Below are 16,390 nucleotides of genomic sequence, written 5' to 3' on the forward strand. Positions count from 1 at the left end.
GAACGCCCAGCGCTTACCCGGGCTTGGCACAGGATGCCCAAATCTGGCACTGCGGCGGAGAAATAAATCATGCGGAAGGAGCACGTGGGAGGCGCCCGGGACGCTTGCAGTGGGTCTGCTGGACTCCCGTGCGCTTTTGCGGGCCGTCTTAGGCGGGAGGCGACAGGAGAAAGGGCTGGACAGTGATCAAGGAGCGTCTAGAGGCGGCTCCCTCCTGGGGGAGCGGGTGCGCAACCCGTCTGGCCAGGCATTAGCCCCGGGTTGGTCCGTTGGGGCACCCGGAGCCCCCGCTTTCCGAAAAGCAGCAGCAGCCGCGGCGCCACCATCCCTCGAGGTCAAGTGCCCCGACCGGCAGAGCCAGGGTGTCCGGCCTGTCTCCTGGAGGCTTACAACTGCGACCTCAGGGCTCCTGGGACTGGAGCCCCTGGGTCAGGGGCTTCCCTACGGCCGCCAAGGGCACGACTTCTTCCTGAGCTCTCGTCCCGCGCTCGGGGTCCCCCAAACTGCCTCGGGCGCTCCTCCCCACCTCCCCGAGCCCAGCTCCCCACGGCGCAAGGTCCCCCTAAGGCTCCTCTTCCCCCAACTCCGCCCGCGCCTCCGCCGCTATTGAGATGCAAATCTTTGCCAATTGTCGTCCGGCCAAGCGACCGTCAGTGCCGGATCCTTCCGCGGCCCTGACCCAAACTTTTTGCCGCTGAAAACTTTCCAACAAGAAGTAGTCCCTAGGGCCGGCCCCCGACGCCTCTTCTCCCCGCCGGGGCCCCGAACCCCGGAGGACCCAGGCTCCGGATGCGCGCCCCGCCGGAGGAGACGCAGGGCAGGCGCGGTGCGCGCAGGGGCGCGGCCAGCGACGGCGAGGGGTGCGGAGGGATCGGCGGGGCGGGCCCGAGGGGCGGGGCCGGCGGGCGGGGGCGGAGCGCGCGGCCGCCTGCGCCTCACTAGTGCCTCGGCCGCGGGAGGGAGCGCAGGGGCGCGGGGCGCGGGCGCGGGCGCGAGCGCAGCGGAGGAACGAGCCGGGGCGCCGAGCCGGGCCCGGAGGCCGTGGGGGCCCAGCGCCGCCCGCCCACCCGCCACGAAGCGGAGAGCCGCCGCGGGCCGCCGCCGCCCGTGGGACCGTCCGGCGCGCGCGTGTGCGCCAGATCCCCGCCGTCCCGGCGCAGGAGGCCGCCACCGGGCGCAGCGGGCAGCCGGCGGGCAGGCATGCCGCCGCTCCTGGCGCCCCTGCTCTGCCTGGCGCTGCTGCCCGCGCTCGCCGCACGAGGTAGGCGCCCGTCCGCGAGCCCGAAACTTTCCGCGCCCTTCGGAAACTTTGGCGGCGCCCTGCGCGCGCGCCCCGGGCGGCTGGGAACGGGCGGCCGGGGCGGTGGGGGGCCGGGGGGGGGGGAGAGAACCGGGCGATCCGGGGCGCGGGGAGGACAGACCCTCCCCCGCGCCGCCTGCCCAGTCGGGCTGGACTCGCGCCGCCCGCGCCTGGACCCGGGTTTGAAGCCGGGCGTGGGGGCGCTAGGGGCCCCCGGAGGCCCAGCCCCGGGCTCGTCCTTCATCAGCCACGCGTGGGGCTTGCCGCCGGGGCAGGCGGGCGAGCTGCCTACTTTTCGATTTGAATCGAGTCGGTTTTGGTTTCCTGTTGCTCTGGGGGCCATTTCTCTCTCTCCTCGCCTCTGGCCCGCGCCGGGGGCGGATGTTGGGGCGCGGAGTGTGGGGTCCCGGACGTCGCGTTGCCTTTACGGAGCTCTGCGGGGCGCGGTGGGCAGTGGGGCGCCGGGCGGACCGGCCTTCTCCCCATTTAGGAGAGTTCGCGAAGGGCCAGGCGGGAGGCGCGGACCGAGGGGTCTCCTTCCCACGCCTGATCGCTGCCACCATGCCGGCTCATAGACAGTTTGGCGTGGGCGGGGGGGGGGGGGTGTGCGGAACACCCCGCCGCGACTGACTGGTGGGACTTTGACTTTTCGGAGTTCAAGTTTGGAAATCTTGCGAGAGTGGAGAGGGACCCGGAGAAGGAGCGCTTACCCCTCTGTCCACTTCGCATGGAGGACTCTAGTGGTGATTCCTTTCTATCTTCTCCTAAAAGTTGGAGGGGAGAATTAGATCCCCACTTCCAGAAGGTGGGGTTCCAAGTCACACCCCCTCCGCGCCCCCAGGAGGGGCTTCCTTTACACAGCGCTGGTAAAATGGGGAGGGGGCCACCTTATTAATGCCTTCTTGGGAATGGGGCCAAATTCCTTCCAAATGGGGCTCCTTCACCCCCCTCCCCTGGATGTAGCTGAGGATGCCTGCCCGAGGGAGCAGGTATTGGGTGTCCTGGAGGCGGGGCCAGGTCCCTGAGGTGCAGCCCCGGTGCCCCAGGAGGCGGCCCTGGTGACAATGGGCTGCTCTGATTCAGTAGCTGGCGCTTTGTTGGCGGGCGGGGCGTTGGGCTTTGCAGCTGTCGCTTTTTCCCACGAACTGGGGGGGGTGGGGGTGGGGAGTGTGCCCCCCCAGCACCGCCCCCTCACAGAACATGTTTGAACAGCCAGACAATCTTGGTGGCTGGATAGGGGCCGTGGCCCCGTTGGGCTCCCCATTGAAGATAGGTGGGGGGGGGGGGGGGTGCAGAGTTTGGGAGAGCCGCCCAGGGTCACCTCAGCTTTCCTCTACTATTGTCCAGATGTCATTTCAGGCCACCCTTACCCACTTTGAGCGTGACCTGTCCACCTGCCGGCCAGCCAACCTGTTGTCCCTCCCCCCATTTCTGACTGCCAGAACTCTGGGCAGAACGTCGAAGCCCCTTGGGGTTCACGTTTGGGAGGGTTCGCGAGGTCTCCTGTCCCCAGCAACCCCATGACAAGGCAGAGCTTCTGGGTGAGGGGTGGCTGTGTCCCTTGGGGTGGGTCCTTCCCTGGGCTCAGGGCCCCAGTGCCACCTGGGCTGACCTCTTGTCTTACCCCCCCCCCCCCCCCAGGACTGCGATGTTCCCAGCCCAGCGAGAGCTGCATGAATGGCGGGAACTGTGAAGTATCCCCCAACGGCACGGAAGCCTGTGTGTGAGTACGCGCCCCTGCGCCCCTGTGGGGACCTGGTGCTTTTGTCGGGAGCAGAGCCCCTGCCTTCTGCAGCGGGGGCCCGCGGGGACAGAACACTGGGCCATTGTCTTCTGGAGATGGCCCAGAAGGCTGGGCGCGGTCACGTGTTACTTTTATTGGACAAAGTCTGGCAATTACTTAATCACCAGCAATTATGCTGCGTGTGGAGCTGGTCTGGCCGCTGGAGGTTCGAGCACGCCTTTGTGGGCCACCTTGGGCTCCTGGGGTGCTAGTCGGGAATTCCCGGTACCCTGCTTCTTGCTAAAATCCCTAAGAAACAATGACCCGCCAGGGAGGCTGTGGACCTTCTGGAGCGGCCCAGCCCCCGCGCCACCCTGCCCACGGGGAGTGCCTCCTCCAGGCAGGTGAGTGCAGTGCCTCAGGCAGAAGTGGCTATTTTAATGCCAAACCCACCCCCCTGGGCCTTCGGTCTTGCCCAGCTCACCTTCTCTGACCTCAGGTGAGGTTGGGGGACCCATCTCCCAGGTTGGGGGTGGCTTGGCTTCTGTCACGGCATCTACAGCTCCGACTCCCGAACCCTCCATCCAGTCCATCGCCCACCCAGCGTTGGGTCCTTGGCTGGGAAACCAGCGTGTCGTGTGTCTGTGTGTGTGTGTGTGTGTGTGTGTGTGGTACAGCCCGCAACCCACCCTGATGGGGCAGGGGGCGTGTTAGAGTCCGCGCCCTCCCTGTGCGCTCTGGCCCCGGGAAGTTTTTCTCTCGTGGTTGATGCCCTTCAGCTTGACTTTGTCCCTGGTGGGAAATATGAGGAGGTGCTTGGTGGCTGGAGAAAGGGCCCCCCCCCCCGCATGGAGGGGGGGCTAGAGGGAGAAGTGGCTCCCCAGCCGTCCTCCGTCCCAGTCCTCGGCGTGCCGCATTCCCACTGCTCAGGGCCCCTTCCCTTGACAACCCTTGGCCCGTGGGCTAGCAGCCCCCCCTTCACTGCCCCCACCCTCCCCGAACTGAAACCAATTAAGCAGGTCTGTGAGCAGTTTCATAGACAAAGAGGATTGTGTCTTTGTCAGATGCTAATGAATGCACACTACTTTTTTTTTTTTTTTTTTTTGCTTTTTTGGGGCCTTTTTCTTCTCCTGCAGAAGCCTCACCGACGCCTGATGCCCTAAATCTTGCTTCCTTCCATTCAGAGACCGACAGCTGGGATTCAGGGGAAGCGCAGCGGCTATTGTCGGGAGGAGGATTAATGCTGTGTGATTAATTATGCGTGGCTTCCCAGAATGCACGACTCCCTTCCCGCCTGCCCCACGCCCGCTCTGGCCCTGTGCTCACCCATGGGGCCTGGGGGGTCTCCGGACCTGTGCGGAGGGCTTTGGGAAGGCAGGAGGGGTCTCTCTGTGCCACCGGGGAGCAGGGACAGACTGGCCCAGGGGACCCTGGAGTCTCTCTGGGCTGGAGCCTGGGCCACAAGGGGGCTACTGCAGCCCCCTGCTTGCGTTGGGGTGAGACGCTTCTAGGGGACAGGGCGACAGTGTGCGTGCTCCCCACCCCTCCGACCAAGCCAGGCCACTGATCAGGGCTTGGGCGCCGGCCTTGTCTCCTCCCTGGGGCCTGGGGCCCCCTCCTTGGCGGGAAGCCTGCCTCAGTCTGGCCTGGCACTCGGCCGAGCTTGGCCCACAGAGACCCCATTGTGCACACCCCACAGATCCACTTGGAAGACGGAACGGAAGTGCCATTCTCAGAGGCCCCACCTCTGGGTGGCACTGTGCTGGAGCCTGGGGACCAGAGCGGGGACGGGGCGACAGCCGGGTCCAGCTGCGGAGGGGCACAGGTCTGGACCCATGGTGCGGTTTGGGGACGTTGTGGCCACTCCCGTGAGGGGCCCTGGCTCCCTCTGCCCCTGGGGCCTGTGCCTCTGGCTGGGCTCTTCTGTTCCCGTGAAGCCCCAGAGGGTCTGCTATATGGGTGGCCTGGCCCTTGCGGCTGAGCGGGGAAGACACCTTCCTTCCTCAAAGGTGTTGGGGTACGGGCTTCTGGTGCCAACCTGGGTGGAAACTCCGACTCGGTAGCATTCACCCCGGCCTCTCGGAAGGTTCTTTGACTTTCCGAGCTGGTCTGCTGGCTCCCCTAGGGATAGGGTGTGGGAAACGGTCGTGTCACAGTGCCCGGCGCATTAGTACCTGGTGAATCATCTGTTTCCACCCCAAAAGAGAAGGAACCTTCCCCAGAAGCCGCTAGTCAGGTGGCTGCAGGGCTCAGCATCGGAAAAAGAGGTTTCTGTCGGCGTGAAAGCCCTCCCGGGGCGTCACCGAGTAGCAGAGGTGTAGCGGGCCCGTGGCTGTGGAGGAAAGACCCGCCGCCTGTCCCTGTGGGCAGAGCGCCATCCCTGCAGGGCTGCTGTGCGGGGTGGCCCTGCAGGCAGGCCCGGGGGGGGGGGGGGGTCATCGAAAGGCTTCTGGGGCCTGCCTGGTCCCGGACTGGGAGCGGAGGCCCCAGGGTTGCTGGGACAGTCTCCCTGCCCGCGGGAAGGTCTGTTCCACTGGGCGCCTTCCAGGTGATCGCAGAAGCGGAGTGAGCCATCGCGCTCAGAGGGCAAGTCCAGCTGGCTGGCCGGTGGCGGGCTTTAGCTTTGGGCCATCCGGTATTTGAGGCCTGGCTGCGCCACCTGCTAGCTCTGTGACCCCAGGTCGTCGGTCCGCCGGAACTCAGGTTCCCCGTCGGTAGTGTGAGGCTGACACGATCGATCTCTCCGCGGCACGAGGATTGCGTAAGAGCGGCAGGCTTTAGAGACCGGCTGAGCGTCCGTTTCTTCCCTGCCTTCTCCTTTTGAGCTGACAGGGCTGGTTTCGGGATCCTCCTTCTCGAATGTTTAGTTGGCTAATGAGTGAATTCGGAGAAGCCAAAAGGTGCTGCCTGGTGGGCCCAGGCCGGGTGCTGCGTGGGGAGGGGCTCCTGAGGGTTTTATCACCCGCGGGGACTCTGATCAGCAGTCCTGTCTGCTTTTTCCCCAAAGACACCTTTGAGCACCTGCCGTGTGCTGGGTTTTCTGCTCATGGCAGCCTCAGGTCAGACACAGCCCCTGCCCCCACGGAGGTGACTTTCTAGTGTGGGGACAGGAGAGGTGACAACAGTGCATGTGACCTGTCAGGCGGAGGGGGGCTCAGCATGGCTTGAGCCTGGCCTGACGTGGCTCCCAGCAAGCCCGCGGCACCGTGTGGGGTCAGGCCTGGGGTGGGGGTGGGGGTGGGGGGTAAGTGAGCGCAAAGACCTCGGCGGCTGCCGGGATCGAAGAGTGCAGAGTGGCGCCTGGCCCGGCCTCTCTCTTTCGCTCCGAAGCGAGTGTTCTAACCACTGCCCTGTCTTGCCTGCACTGCCCGAGGCCTCCGTGGCCAGTCTCCGAGGAAGCGGGGCCGGACGACAACTTCCCTTTAGAAGAGGAGGTTCAGAGGCTCCGGCGGGAAGTGCCTTGGCCCTCCGCTTCCGGGGGACCTAACGTTTTGCCTCCCCTGCCACCCAGTTTGGATGTTTCCATTGAGTCACCTGGGAGTCTTGGGCGAGGCTGGGGGAGGAACAGGTGAATTCTCAGGTCTGCTCCAGGGCTTCCTCTGTTTATGCGGCTTCAGCTTTGGGGCCAGGTAGGAAAACACATGTCAGACACCCACTGTGAACCAGAACGTTCTCCCCTGCCGGGAGACGCGGCAGGGAACGTGCCTTCTTTACAGGAAGGTGCCTCTCTGGACGGGGCCCTGCCTCTGAACGGCAGCTAACGTTTTTTCCACTGAAAAGAAATACGTATTTTTTTTAAAGAGAAAGGAAACTATGCCCTTAGCAGGAAGAGGGTGGGGCGGGCCGAACCCTTGGCTGGCAGAGGAGAAGCCCTTCATCAGGCCGTCGGGGGGCACAGTCCGGGTGCTGGGACTCCCCAGACGATGGCAGCGGGAGAGGGCCCGTGGGACACCTCTGCTCCACCCCGCTAAGTGCCAGAGTGCAGCGTGAGGCCCCCGCAGGCCGGACCCCAGCACCGACTCCCCTCCTCATTCTCTGTGCCTTCGATGGGGATGGGCGGCGGGGCCCCCTGGGCAGTGCCTGGCTGAGGGGTTGCACCCTCCTGGGGTGGGGAGGGCACCTTTCCTGTTTCGTGTCTTGTCTATAAATAGTGAAAGGATGTGGCTTTGTCGAGTTGATTGAGCAGCTAGATTGCTTTCCTCAATAACGTAACACTAACAACTCCACGCACAGACAGCTGCTGTTATCTGGCCTCATAAAACCCCTGGCAGACGGTTTACTCCACTGGCTCACACCCCCTCCAGGTGGTGGCCAGCTCTGCTCTGCTCGGCTGCTTTTTCTTTTCATCGCCAGTTTACAGGTGGGAAAAACTGAGGCTGAGGGGAAGAGGCGGGGCAGGAGGGGGGGGGGAGATCTGAAGCCGGCTTACGTCAGCTCTCACCTTCGTGTGCAGGCTCGTCCAGAGTCCCAGAGGCTTTTACGAGCAGCTGACTTCGGGGCATCGTGACCGTGGGTCAGGATGTGTTTGATGATCCTGAAGTTTCCCAGTGCCGCCGGGGCCTGACCGTCTCTGGTTGGGTACGCGGACCCGGGCCTCGGTTTCCCCCTCTGTATGTGAGGGAGCTGGGTTTGGGGGCTCCTGGAGTTCTCCTGCGGGTGCGGCCCAGCAGGACCCCCGCACAGGCCTGTAAACGCCTGGGTGGTGGCCACAGGTGGTGGGGGCGGGGGTGCCCGGGAGTCAGGCCTCCTGCCTGGCAGGTTCCGCAGGTCTGGGGCCAGGGCCAGGGCTAGGCTCCGGGGTTCTCACCACCTGGCCCACCCGCCAGGAGGGGGCGGGTCCCTGCAGAGGGGGCCGCGGTTGACAGGTGTTCTGGAGGAAGGCCCTTCTCTGAAGCAGCCTGGGCGGGCTTCTCCTGGAGACCTCGCCCCGCCCCACCCTGCTCCTGGGACGCGGGTTGACAAATAGATTTGGGGGGCAGTGGATACCCGTATGGGGGTTTCGCTGGTCGATCACATGCACCATAAATTCTGTTATTTTAGCCACTTGATGTGTACGATTCGGGAGCATTTAATACGTTCACGAGGTTCAACTCCCACCGTTATCTGCTTCCAAAGCTTTGCCGCCCCCCCCCCCCCCCCCCCCCCCCGTCCCGGTCCTACTCTCATGGCCTGTCTGGGGCCTGCACCTGTCATCTCCCGCACTTGGGGCCTGCGTCCACCTTGCTGCCGCTGGCGCGAGTAAAAACGCTCCTCCCGCCGCATCCCTACAGTGCCTGCGTGCTCCCCCTCCGGGCCCGGCCCATGAAGTAGTCATCCCGTTTTCCCAGCGCCCCACCCCCCCCCCCGGCCCTGGCAAGCCCCAGTCTGCTCTCCGTTTCTGGATTGGCCTGTCCTGGACGTTTCACACGAGTAGAGCTCCCCCCGTGCCAAGCGGGGCTTGGCATGTCCCCGGGGGAGTCACCCGGGAAAGCCTGGCACGCCTGCGGCCCTGGCCTGCTCAGGCTCCAGGTTCCCTCACAGCCTGTGCTCTTGCCAGCCCCCACGCGGTGGCGGCCTGAGGAGCCCGGGGGGGGGGGGGGCCGCAGAGCTGAAGCCCTGCAGGGGTGCGGTGGGAGGAGGGTTTTGACTGAGCACTTACTGCGTGCCAGGGGCAGGCAAGGTGGACAGATGGACGCAGGCCCTAAGTGCAGGAGAGGAGAAGGGACGTTTGAGAGCCAGACTGTGGGACAGACAGCAGCCAGTGAGAGAAGAGTAGCTGTGCCATCGTCACCTACCGTGTGCGGGGCCGGGTGCTGTGGGGACAGCCCAGCTGGGTGCACCAGGCCTGCTGCAGCCTCGGGGTGAGTCCTCTGTGGGGGGGGGGGGGGCGGCAGGCACGGGGGCCGGGCCAGGTCCCAGGCGGCACAGCCCCAGCAGAGGATGTATGGTGGGAGCGGGCGGGCCCCCGGCCCCACCATCTGCCTGCTTGGGGGTCTTCCCGTGGGGTGAGAGCGCGTCTTTCCCTGGGTTCTCAGTGTCAGCCCAGACTTCTGTCCCTTGGTGTGTGTGTGGGGGGGGGGGGGGGGGCACTGTGCATCTCCGAGACCCCGGGGAACTCTCGGACAGAAACACCCCATATTTCACCATCAGGCGGTCCCTTCTGACCCCGCACCCACCTTAGGTGGCCCCCAAACAACTTTCCCCACTTTCCCCTAAGCTCAGGGGCAGGGATCAGCAGGGATCAGGATGTCTGTCATTAACACCTTAGAGTGAATTAGGTTAAGCATTGTCCTCTCTCTGATGCAAAGCTGCTGCTTTGAGCAGGTTGTGGACACCTCTGAGAGGCCTGGCCTCTCCCACCAGGTGGCCTGCCCCTTCTGCTGCCCTTTGTTGGGCTGGGGGCTTTCTCTGGAGGTCAGCCCTGGGGCTTCCCTCGCCCGAGCAGGAGGGCTGTCTGGGGCTCCCAGCTTCCTGGAAGGAGTCCTGCTTTCCAGTAGGCCTTGGTCAGGGGGGAGGCGTGCACTGGGGAGCCTGGCCTCCGACGGCCACCCCTGCGGTTCCCAAACCCGAGCGTCCCTCAGGTACAGCTGCCAGCCCCTGCCGGGTCTCGGTCTGGCCGCCCAGTGCAGCGCTGGGGTGTCTCGGGATCAGGCCAGGCCCAGATGCTGCTTTTGTGGTCTCTTGACCCAGACGGCTCACCCCGCCAAGGAGGGGTCCCTCAGCCACAGGACACTTGCAGCTCATCTGGCCCCACTCCACAGGCTGCTCAGAGATGGGTGGGTGGCGGGCGGGAGCCGGTCTGATCAGCGGGAAGTCAGGCCGAATGCTAGGCGGTGGTCTCTGAGATTTTCACCAGAGACGTGGCCCCGTTACCACCTGTGCTGTGCGGTCTGGGGCTGGGACTCATCCTGGCCACGCTCTGAGCGGGTGAGAGGATTTGTCCCCAGCTGTCCCAGCTGACCCCTCAGTGGGCTGGCTGGCAGTCGCGTGCTCTCAGCATTCCAGTTGGTTCGGTTGAGCTGGGAAAGCGGTCCCTTAGGCACTGTCCCTTCGTCACTGTCCCCTCATCGCTCTGTCCCCTCGTCACTCTGTTGATGCTGGTGATTTGCTGAGCAAACCGCTCCCCCCACGGGGGAGCCGAGGCCGGATGGTCATGTCCATCCCACTGTGAGGGGTGGGGTCTGAGAGGTGGCCACAGGACATCCGAGACGCCTGCCCACCCACCCTGAGAGTTCTGGGACCCACACGGGTCACTGGGTTGGGCTGGGAAGAAGCTGTTGCTGTCCCTGGGGACCCTTCCGGGCCAGCCTCCTGCCGTCTTCACCCCACGGTGGCGGCCCGGCCTGGGTCACAGTTGGAGCCACAGGCATCTGCCCAGGGGGCCACCACTGTTGACCCTGTGCTGATGGGCCTGGGTTACGAGCCTCCTCCAGGCCCCTGGGGAGGAGTTTGCCCCCACTTACGCCTCGCTGGGCAGGCAGACCCAGGCCACAGCAGGCTTCCCACCAGCCCGGCCAGGCCGGGGGGGCACCGGAGGATAGGGTGGGCGGGGAGAGCGGTAGCTGGAGGCCTCTGGAAGGGTCAGCCATGCCTTCACAGCAGGGCCTTGTCGCCGGGCTGGGGACCTGCCTCCCACCATTTCCTCCGCGTTGGTTTGTTGATGAGCGGAAACCATACAGTTACTGGAAATGAGACGTTTGGGGAAGAAGCCAGAGTTTTGAGTGTGTGTATTTTTCCCAGCAGCTTTTTAGTAAGAGAGATGCTGAGTTCAGGCTGGGGGATGGGGAGGGTCCTGCCCCTCGGGGCCCCAGTCTCCCCTCCCTCCCGAGAGGGCCTGGGTGAGGTCACTGCAGCGTGGGCCTTCCGGGTCAACCTGAGGACTTCTCCACCTGTCGGCCTGGCTGGTCCTGGCTCCCCCGGGGCAGCCCACGGGGCGGGGCTTCCCCCCTCTCTCCTCCCTCCAGTGGTCAGAATGAGGGCGGCCTCGGCCCTGTCTGGTTGAGCGCCAGATCGGGGAGCCAGGTGTGGCCGTGAGCCCCAGCATCCGTGTGTGGCTGGGGCTCAGAGTGTGGCGGCACCCTGCCCGGTGGTCCGGGGCCCCGGGTCCGGGCTCGGCTGGCCCCTGCGCTATGCTCACTCGGGCCTGGGCCAGCGATGGGGGTGGGCGCAGAGCCGGAAGTGGAGGCCCGAGCAGGTGGGCGGCTCCAGGTTCTGGAAGACCTGGCTTCCAGCCTGCAGGGAGATGCCGTCTACACTGGTAGCCGTGTACTGGGCTTTCCCCCATCGTAGCGCAGGGCTCCCACAGGGCTGGGGTAGTGGCCCCACCACCAGCACCGGCTTCCTTCTACCTACCATGTGGGCTCTGTGACCTTGGGCTGCCCACCCCCCTCTCTGAGGTCCTTTCCTTCAGGACCTTGAGCCGGGCGGAGCATCCCACAGAGTTGCTGGCCGGTGAAGGTGCCGTCCTTGGGGTGTCCCCTTTGTGTTCGTGTGACTGACTGGGCCCGTGTGCCACCCTCCCCCTTGTCCTGACAGAACGCATTGGTTGAGGTTTACTCTGTCCTGGAGCCCTTGCCTCATGCTGCAAGGTCTCGTCCAGAAAGCTGTCCCAGAGACCAGCCCTGCTTCAGCATTTGGGCAAGGTCATGCTGGGACAGAAGGTCAAGTCCAGCCCAAGAACTTCCCAGTATCCCTGCAGGGGAAGAAACCCCTCCAGAGGGCCCTGGACCCATACCAATGGTCCCAGGACACCCGGGTGTCCCCAGAGGGTGACAGTGCAGGCCCCACCCTCACCCCACCCCCACCCCGGGCCTTGTGCAACTGGCTGGATTCTGTCTCTGGTATTCGCTGTGCCCCAGGCCACCTTGGAGGCAGTGCTGGGCCCAGGGTGATAGCCAGGTGTGCAAGCGTGGGGGGTGTGTGGGGCCTGGTGGCCCGTGGGGGCGGCCGTGCTCGGTGGGTGTGAGTGAGGAGAGGAGGCCAGATAGAACGGGGCTGGTGACTGGTGCGGGATGGCAGTGACCTTTGGGACCACTGCTGAGCGAATGCCTGTGCCTCGGCTTAGCCACAGGCAGCCCACGGCTGGCCCTGACAGGATCCGGGGCTGTCCCAGGGTCCTCGGCGGAGTGCAGCAGGGGCAGGCTGGGTGTGACCTCCGTCCCTGTCGTCTCAGTGCCTCCACTGCTTTCCAGGTAGGAAAGCCACAGGGGTGCTACGGGCGAGGGTGGTGGTAGGTGCCCAGCACAGGTGTGACCAGCCCTCCTGCTGGACAGGGACCCGGAGAAGTCCCACCTGCCAGCTGGCTGGGAGGCTTCCTGAGTCCCAGAGCTCTCCCCCATGCCCCACCCCCAGCCGGGGTTTTGGGTTTCGGCTGAGCTTGTGGGATGTAAGAATGCATTGTGTGCCCCAGCCCTCCAGGTGTGGGAGGGTCAGGTGGTCAGGTGAGGAGCCCAGGCCTCCCGGGCAGGGCATCTGGGGTCCAGGGGCACACACCCTCCCTCCTCCATGCTCGGAGCTCCTGCTGGACCCTTAGCTGCCTCTAGGGGGGCGGCCCTGCTCTGCCTGCCTGGGTGGCTGGCTCCTGGCCACCGCCAGTGACAGCAGAAGTTAGGAGTTGCATTCACATCCAGGTGGTGCTGTGGGCATAATGCGCCCGAGCCCTGGTTTTCTCATCTGTGAAATGGGCCCAGCGTGTAGCTTCAGGGCCGTTGCGGGAACCCCATGAGCTGAAGCTGGCGGTCTAATTACGGGTCGTCTTTTCATATCCTGGGGTCCATGTGAGGGGGTCCTTGGTGTCCTTGCAAGGCGCGGGGCACAGAACTGAGGTGCCCCTTGCGTGCTTGCCCTGGTCAGCCGCTGGGGTTGGGCGTACAGCCTTCTCCACTCCCCACGTCCCCTGAGATGGCATCTGCTTCTGGGAGCAGAGGCGGGAAGTTGCCAGAATCATTTCTGGCTTTGGCGTGGAGCTTGGTCTGCAGTTGCTGACTTCATTAATCGAGTTTTGGATTAAGTCCTCCCTGTGGCCTCGTGAGCCTGTCGATTCCTTCATTGCATCCGAGCGACTGGGGTGCGGGTGTGGGTGCTGCCCTGCTGGGGAGCAGAGGCCCCCGAGGCTGTGGGGGAGGGGCCCGCAGGCGTTCTGGGGACCCAGTCGAGGGAGGACACACGTCCCAACCTTGTCTCTAGTTTGCAGCTCTGTCTTCTGGGAGACTGGGGGGGGGGGGGGTGCAGCAGGTTTTTCTGACGTGCCTCACAGCCCTGGCGCTCTCGTGACCCTGGGGGACCCCGTGCTTGCTGTCCCTGCAAGCGCGCGACCCCACACCATGGGTGGGCCTGGGTGCCTGCTGCCGGGCCAGCTCAGGAAGCTGCCCCTGCTTCCCACGTTGAGGGTGGGGCGGCTCTGAGTGACATGGGGACAATGAGCCATTTGGGGGCATTGTTTTCCCTGCGGTGGGAAAGGTGGCTTCCCGGGAGGGCAGGTGGTTCGTCCTCCCACAAAGGGCTTCCCCCAGAGCCGAGGAAGGAAGCCCGAGCTGTTCCTGCGCTTCCTGTTCCCAGCAGATTTTAGACCGTCCAGAGATGCAACCTGGGGAGAAGATTGGAGACAAAGCCGGGAGCGCTGTCAGCAGCTGTTGGGGCCGGAAGGCCTGGGCCCTCGGGGAAGGCTGCACCCCCCCACCCCACCCCCGCCCGCTGGGCTGCTCTTTTGGGCTGTGGGTCTGTCAGGAAGAGCCCTCGCTGCCCCAAGGCCCTGGGAGCAGCCCCAGCCCACCAGGGGCCCGATCCCGCTGTAGTCGCCCCTGCGCACCTGCCCCACCCTCACCCTGTGCCCCCTGAATGCAGGTCAGGTGGGGGAGGGAGCTGGAGCAGAAAGGGATAGAAGCCGGGAGACAGCCCAGGGCGGGGGGGGTGGGGGCGGGAGGGGCTTGAGTGCAGCGGAGGTGCTGGCAGGGTCCTAGCCTGCCCCGCGGACAGGTGTCCGGACAAAGGCTTCTGCGGGTCTGAAAGGAAGCCGGGGACTTTGGGGGTGAGGGCAGCGGGCCAGTGCCCACTTGCCCCAAGCCTCACCTCTCCTGGGGGCTTTGTTTCCCCAGAGCTGAGCTGTCCCCGCTGTCCCCAGTGGGAAAGGCCCCCAGCTCCACCCCCCTCCCGGGTAGGGCACAGGCCGGGGAGGCCCCTGAGCTCCCGCCTAACCTACAGGCAGTGAGCAAATCACCGCCTGGCAGCCAGTCCCTCCTGGAAGACAGGGGTTCCCTGCTGGGGTAGGGGGCGGGACTTGGACTGGCCTTGGCCCAAGGAGGGGCTGAGGTCCCAGGAGCGCCCCCAAGCCCTGCCCAGAGAAAGACCCGGCTCCTTGACCCCCCCCCCCCCCCCCCCCCCCCCCCCCCCGTCTCATGGCTCCACCTGTAGGGGACTGAGGTCCTGGCCTCAGTCTGCCCCTGTAGCAAGGGGCCAGAGGTTTCCCCACCCAGTCCACGGGTGGCCCCGGGTAGGGGGGCTGGGACGTGGGTGGTTCTCTTCTTCCCAGGCCGGGGGTCTCAGAAACTCCTGGCCCAGCCGCGCAGGGGTGGGTGGGCCTGGCTTCGCGGCAGCGGCCCCCAGTGTTGTGGTTTGGGTGGAAGGCAGCGGCCTTGGCGGGCCTCTGCTTGGCACAGCAGCGCTGGGCTCTGGGAGGCGCTTCAGCCTCCCGTCCGTGCCCACCCCTTGTCACCAGGGGACTCCGGTGATGTGGCGTTGGCTGCCCCGTACAGCAGAAGCCCGAGGGCCCCAGACTCCGCTTCCTGGGCAGAAAGCTCGAGGAGGGGCAGCAGTGGCCATTCGGGGAGGGGGCTCCTAGGCCCGCATTCTGCTCGGCAGAGGTGGACTTGGTTAAGGAGGGCATGGCTCCTTGCATCCAGGTGGCTTCTTGCTGTAAGGACGCGGGCTGCCCGGTGGCGGGGGCAGGGCGGTGCTGTGCTGCCTGGAGGTCCTGGTGGGTCAGCTCTGTGCAGGGGAAGTCCTGTGTCCCCACAGATCCCCTCAGACACAGCAGCTCAGCTGGGCCGGTAAATCTGTTCCCAGGAACGCGGTAGGAAATGCACACATCAAGCCCAGCGCTGCCTGGAGTGAGTGCCCTCTGCCCAAACGGCCAGGTCACCAGATGAGGGGCACGTGCGGTCCCCTTGACCCCCCACCCCCGCTGCACTCCTGGGAAACTGAGGTCCCGGCAGGCAGAGTGGGGCGGGGAGCCCCTCCTGCACCCCCCCCACCCCCCGAAGTTCCTCTGATCGAACTGCATTTCAGCTGTGCCCCTAGGAGGCACCTGTCCTGGAGAATCTCGGGTTCCTCCTGAGGACACGAGGAGGGGTGCCACCTCACTGCCCCCCACCGGCTGGCGGGGGGGGGGGGCGCAGGGCCCCACCCCCGGACCACAAACTCCTTGAGGGCAGAACTGAGTACAGCACTTCTCACTGCTTAGTCCTTCCGTCTCTTCCTAGTTTGGGGCAGAGGGAGCTGTCATCTGTCCCCTGGGGGTGGCAGATGGCCGCTTAGCTTAGAAAAGAAAACAGCGCAATTTAGAATTAGTCCCGGGTGAAAGGTCGAGGCAACGTCTGCCTCCGGATGCTCCCCGGACTTGCATTTCTATGGAGCTTTCTATGGAGCGGCGTGGCGGGCGGGGAGGGCGGGAGCCAGCACAGTGGAAATATTGAGGCGGGGAACAAAGCGTCCTCGTCCTCGGCTGTGGGACCACAGGCCCGGCAGCCATTTGGCACTCCTCACGGGGCAGGGGGACAGGGTGTCTGCCGGGAGCCCGGCCCCCTGGTGGTCCCTCCACAGCCCTTCCCCTGGAGCCCCCCCCCCCCCACCCCCCCCGCCCCGCCGGCCCCACCTGTCACTCACCTGCTGCTTGGGCTGCCTGGGGGTTCCAGGACAGGACAGGACCACAGGCAGGGGGAGGAGCAGACACTGGGTGGCCTCCTCCAGGAGGGGCGCGGGGCCGACAGGAGGGCTTGCTTAGGTCACTCGAGGCCCTGAGCTGGGCCCGCTGTAGGAAGCCTCTCCATTTCGAGGCAGGTGTGGAGTACGGTTTTCCTCGTCAAGCCCAGTGCCATCCCCGCCAGGGGCCTGCACTGACCCCCCCCAGGGCCAGCGTGGAGGACAGACTGGCCACGTCCAAGCAGGGGCCTTATGGTCCCTCCTGCCCCCGCAGGGAAGTCTGGGTGGCATGGGCAGAGGGGGCCCCAGGGTGGGGTGTCCCCGCAAAGCTCCAGCGTATGGCCAGGTCGGGGGGGAGGCGCTCGCAGGTGCAGAGGAGAAGGCAACGGCCCGGCCGCGGGCGGCCTGGAGCTGGAGCACCCCAGAGTGGGGGTGGCGGGGAGGGTGGCCTCGGGACTGGCCCAGACGTCCGC

General features: G+C 65.6%; 1 protein-coding gene across 2 annotated transcripts in view; it reads left to right on the forward strand.

The window, feature by feature from the left end:
• Positions 1–932: 932 nt before the first annotated feature.
• NOTCH1 (notch receptor 1) overlaps positions 933–16,390 on the forward strand; it is a 44,261-nt gene continuing 28,803 nt past the window's right edge. The window contains exons 1-2 of one of the 2 annotated variants that reach the window (XM_027051716.2): positions 933–1,261; positions 2,942–3,023. In XM_027051716.2, the coding sequence (XP_026907517.1) occupies positions 1,201–1,261; positions 2,942–3,023 (143 nt within the window). In that variant the 5' untranslated portion in view covers positions 933–1,200. Of the gene's footprint in view, positions 1,262–2,941; positions 3,024–8,675; positions 8,864–16,390 lie in introns of those variants that run through there. The other variant, XM_053204357.1, reaches the window with a different exon arrangement.

This window comes from Acinonyx jubatus, chromosome D4 (genome assembly GCF_027475565.1).
Source record: "Acinonyx jubatus isolate Ajub_Pintada_27869175 chromosome D4, VMU_Ajub_asm_v1.0, whole genome shotgun sequence".
Taxonomy (NCBI): Eukaryota; Metazoa; Chordata; class Mammalia; order Carnivora; family Felidae; genus Acinonyx; species Acinonyx jubatus.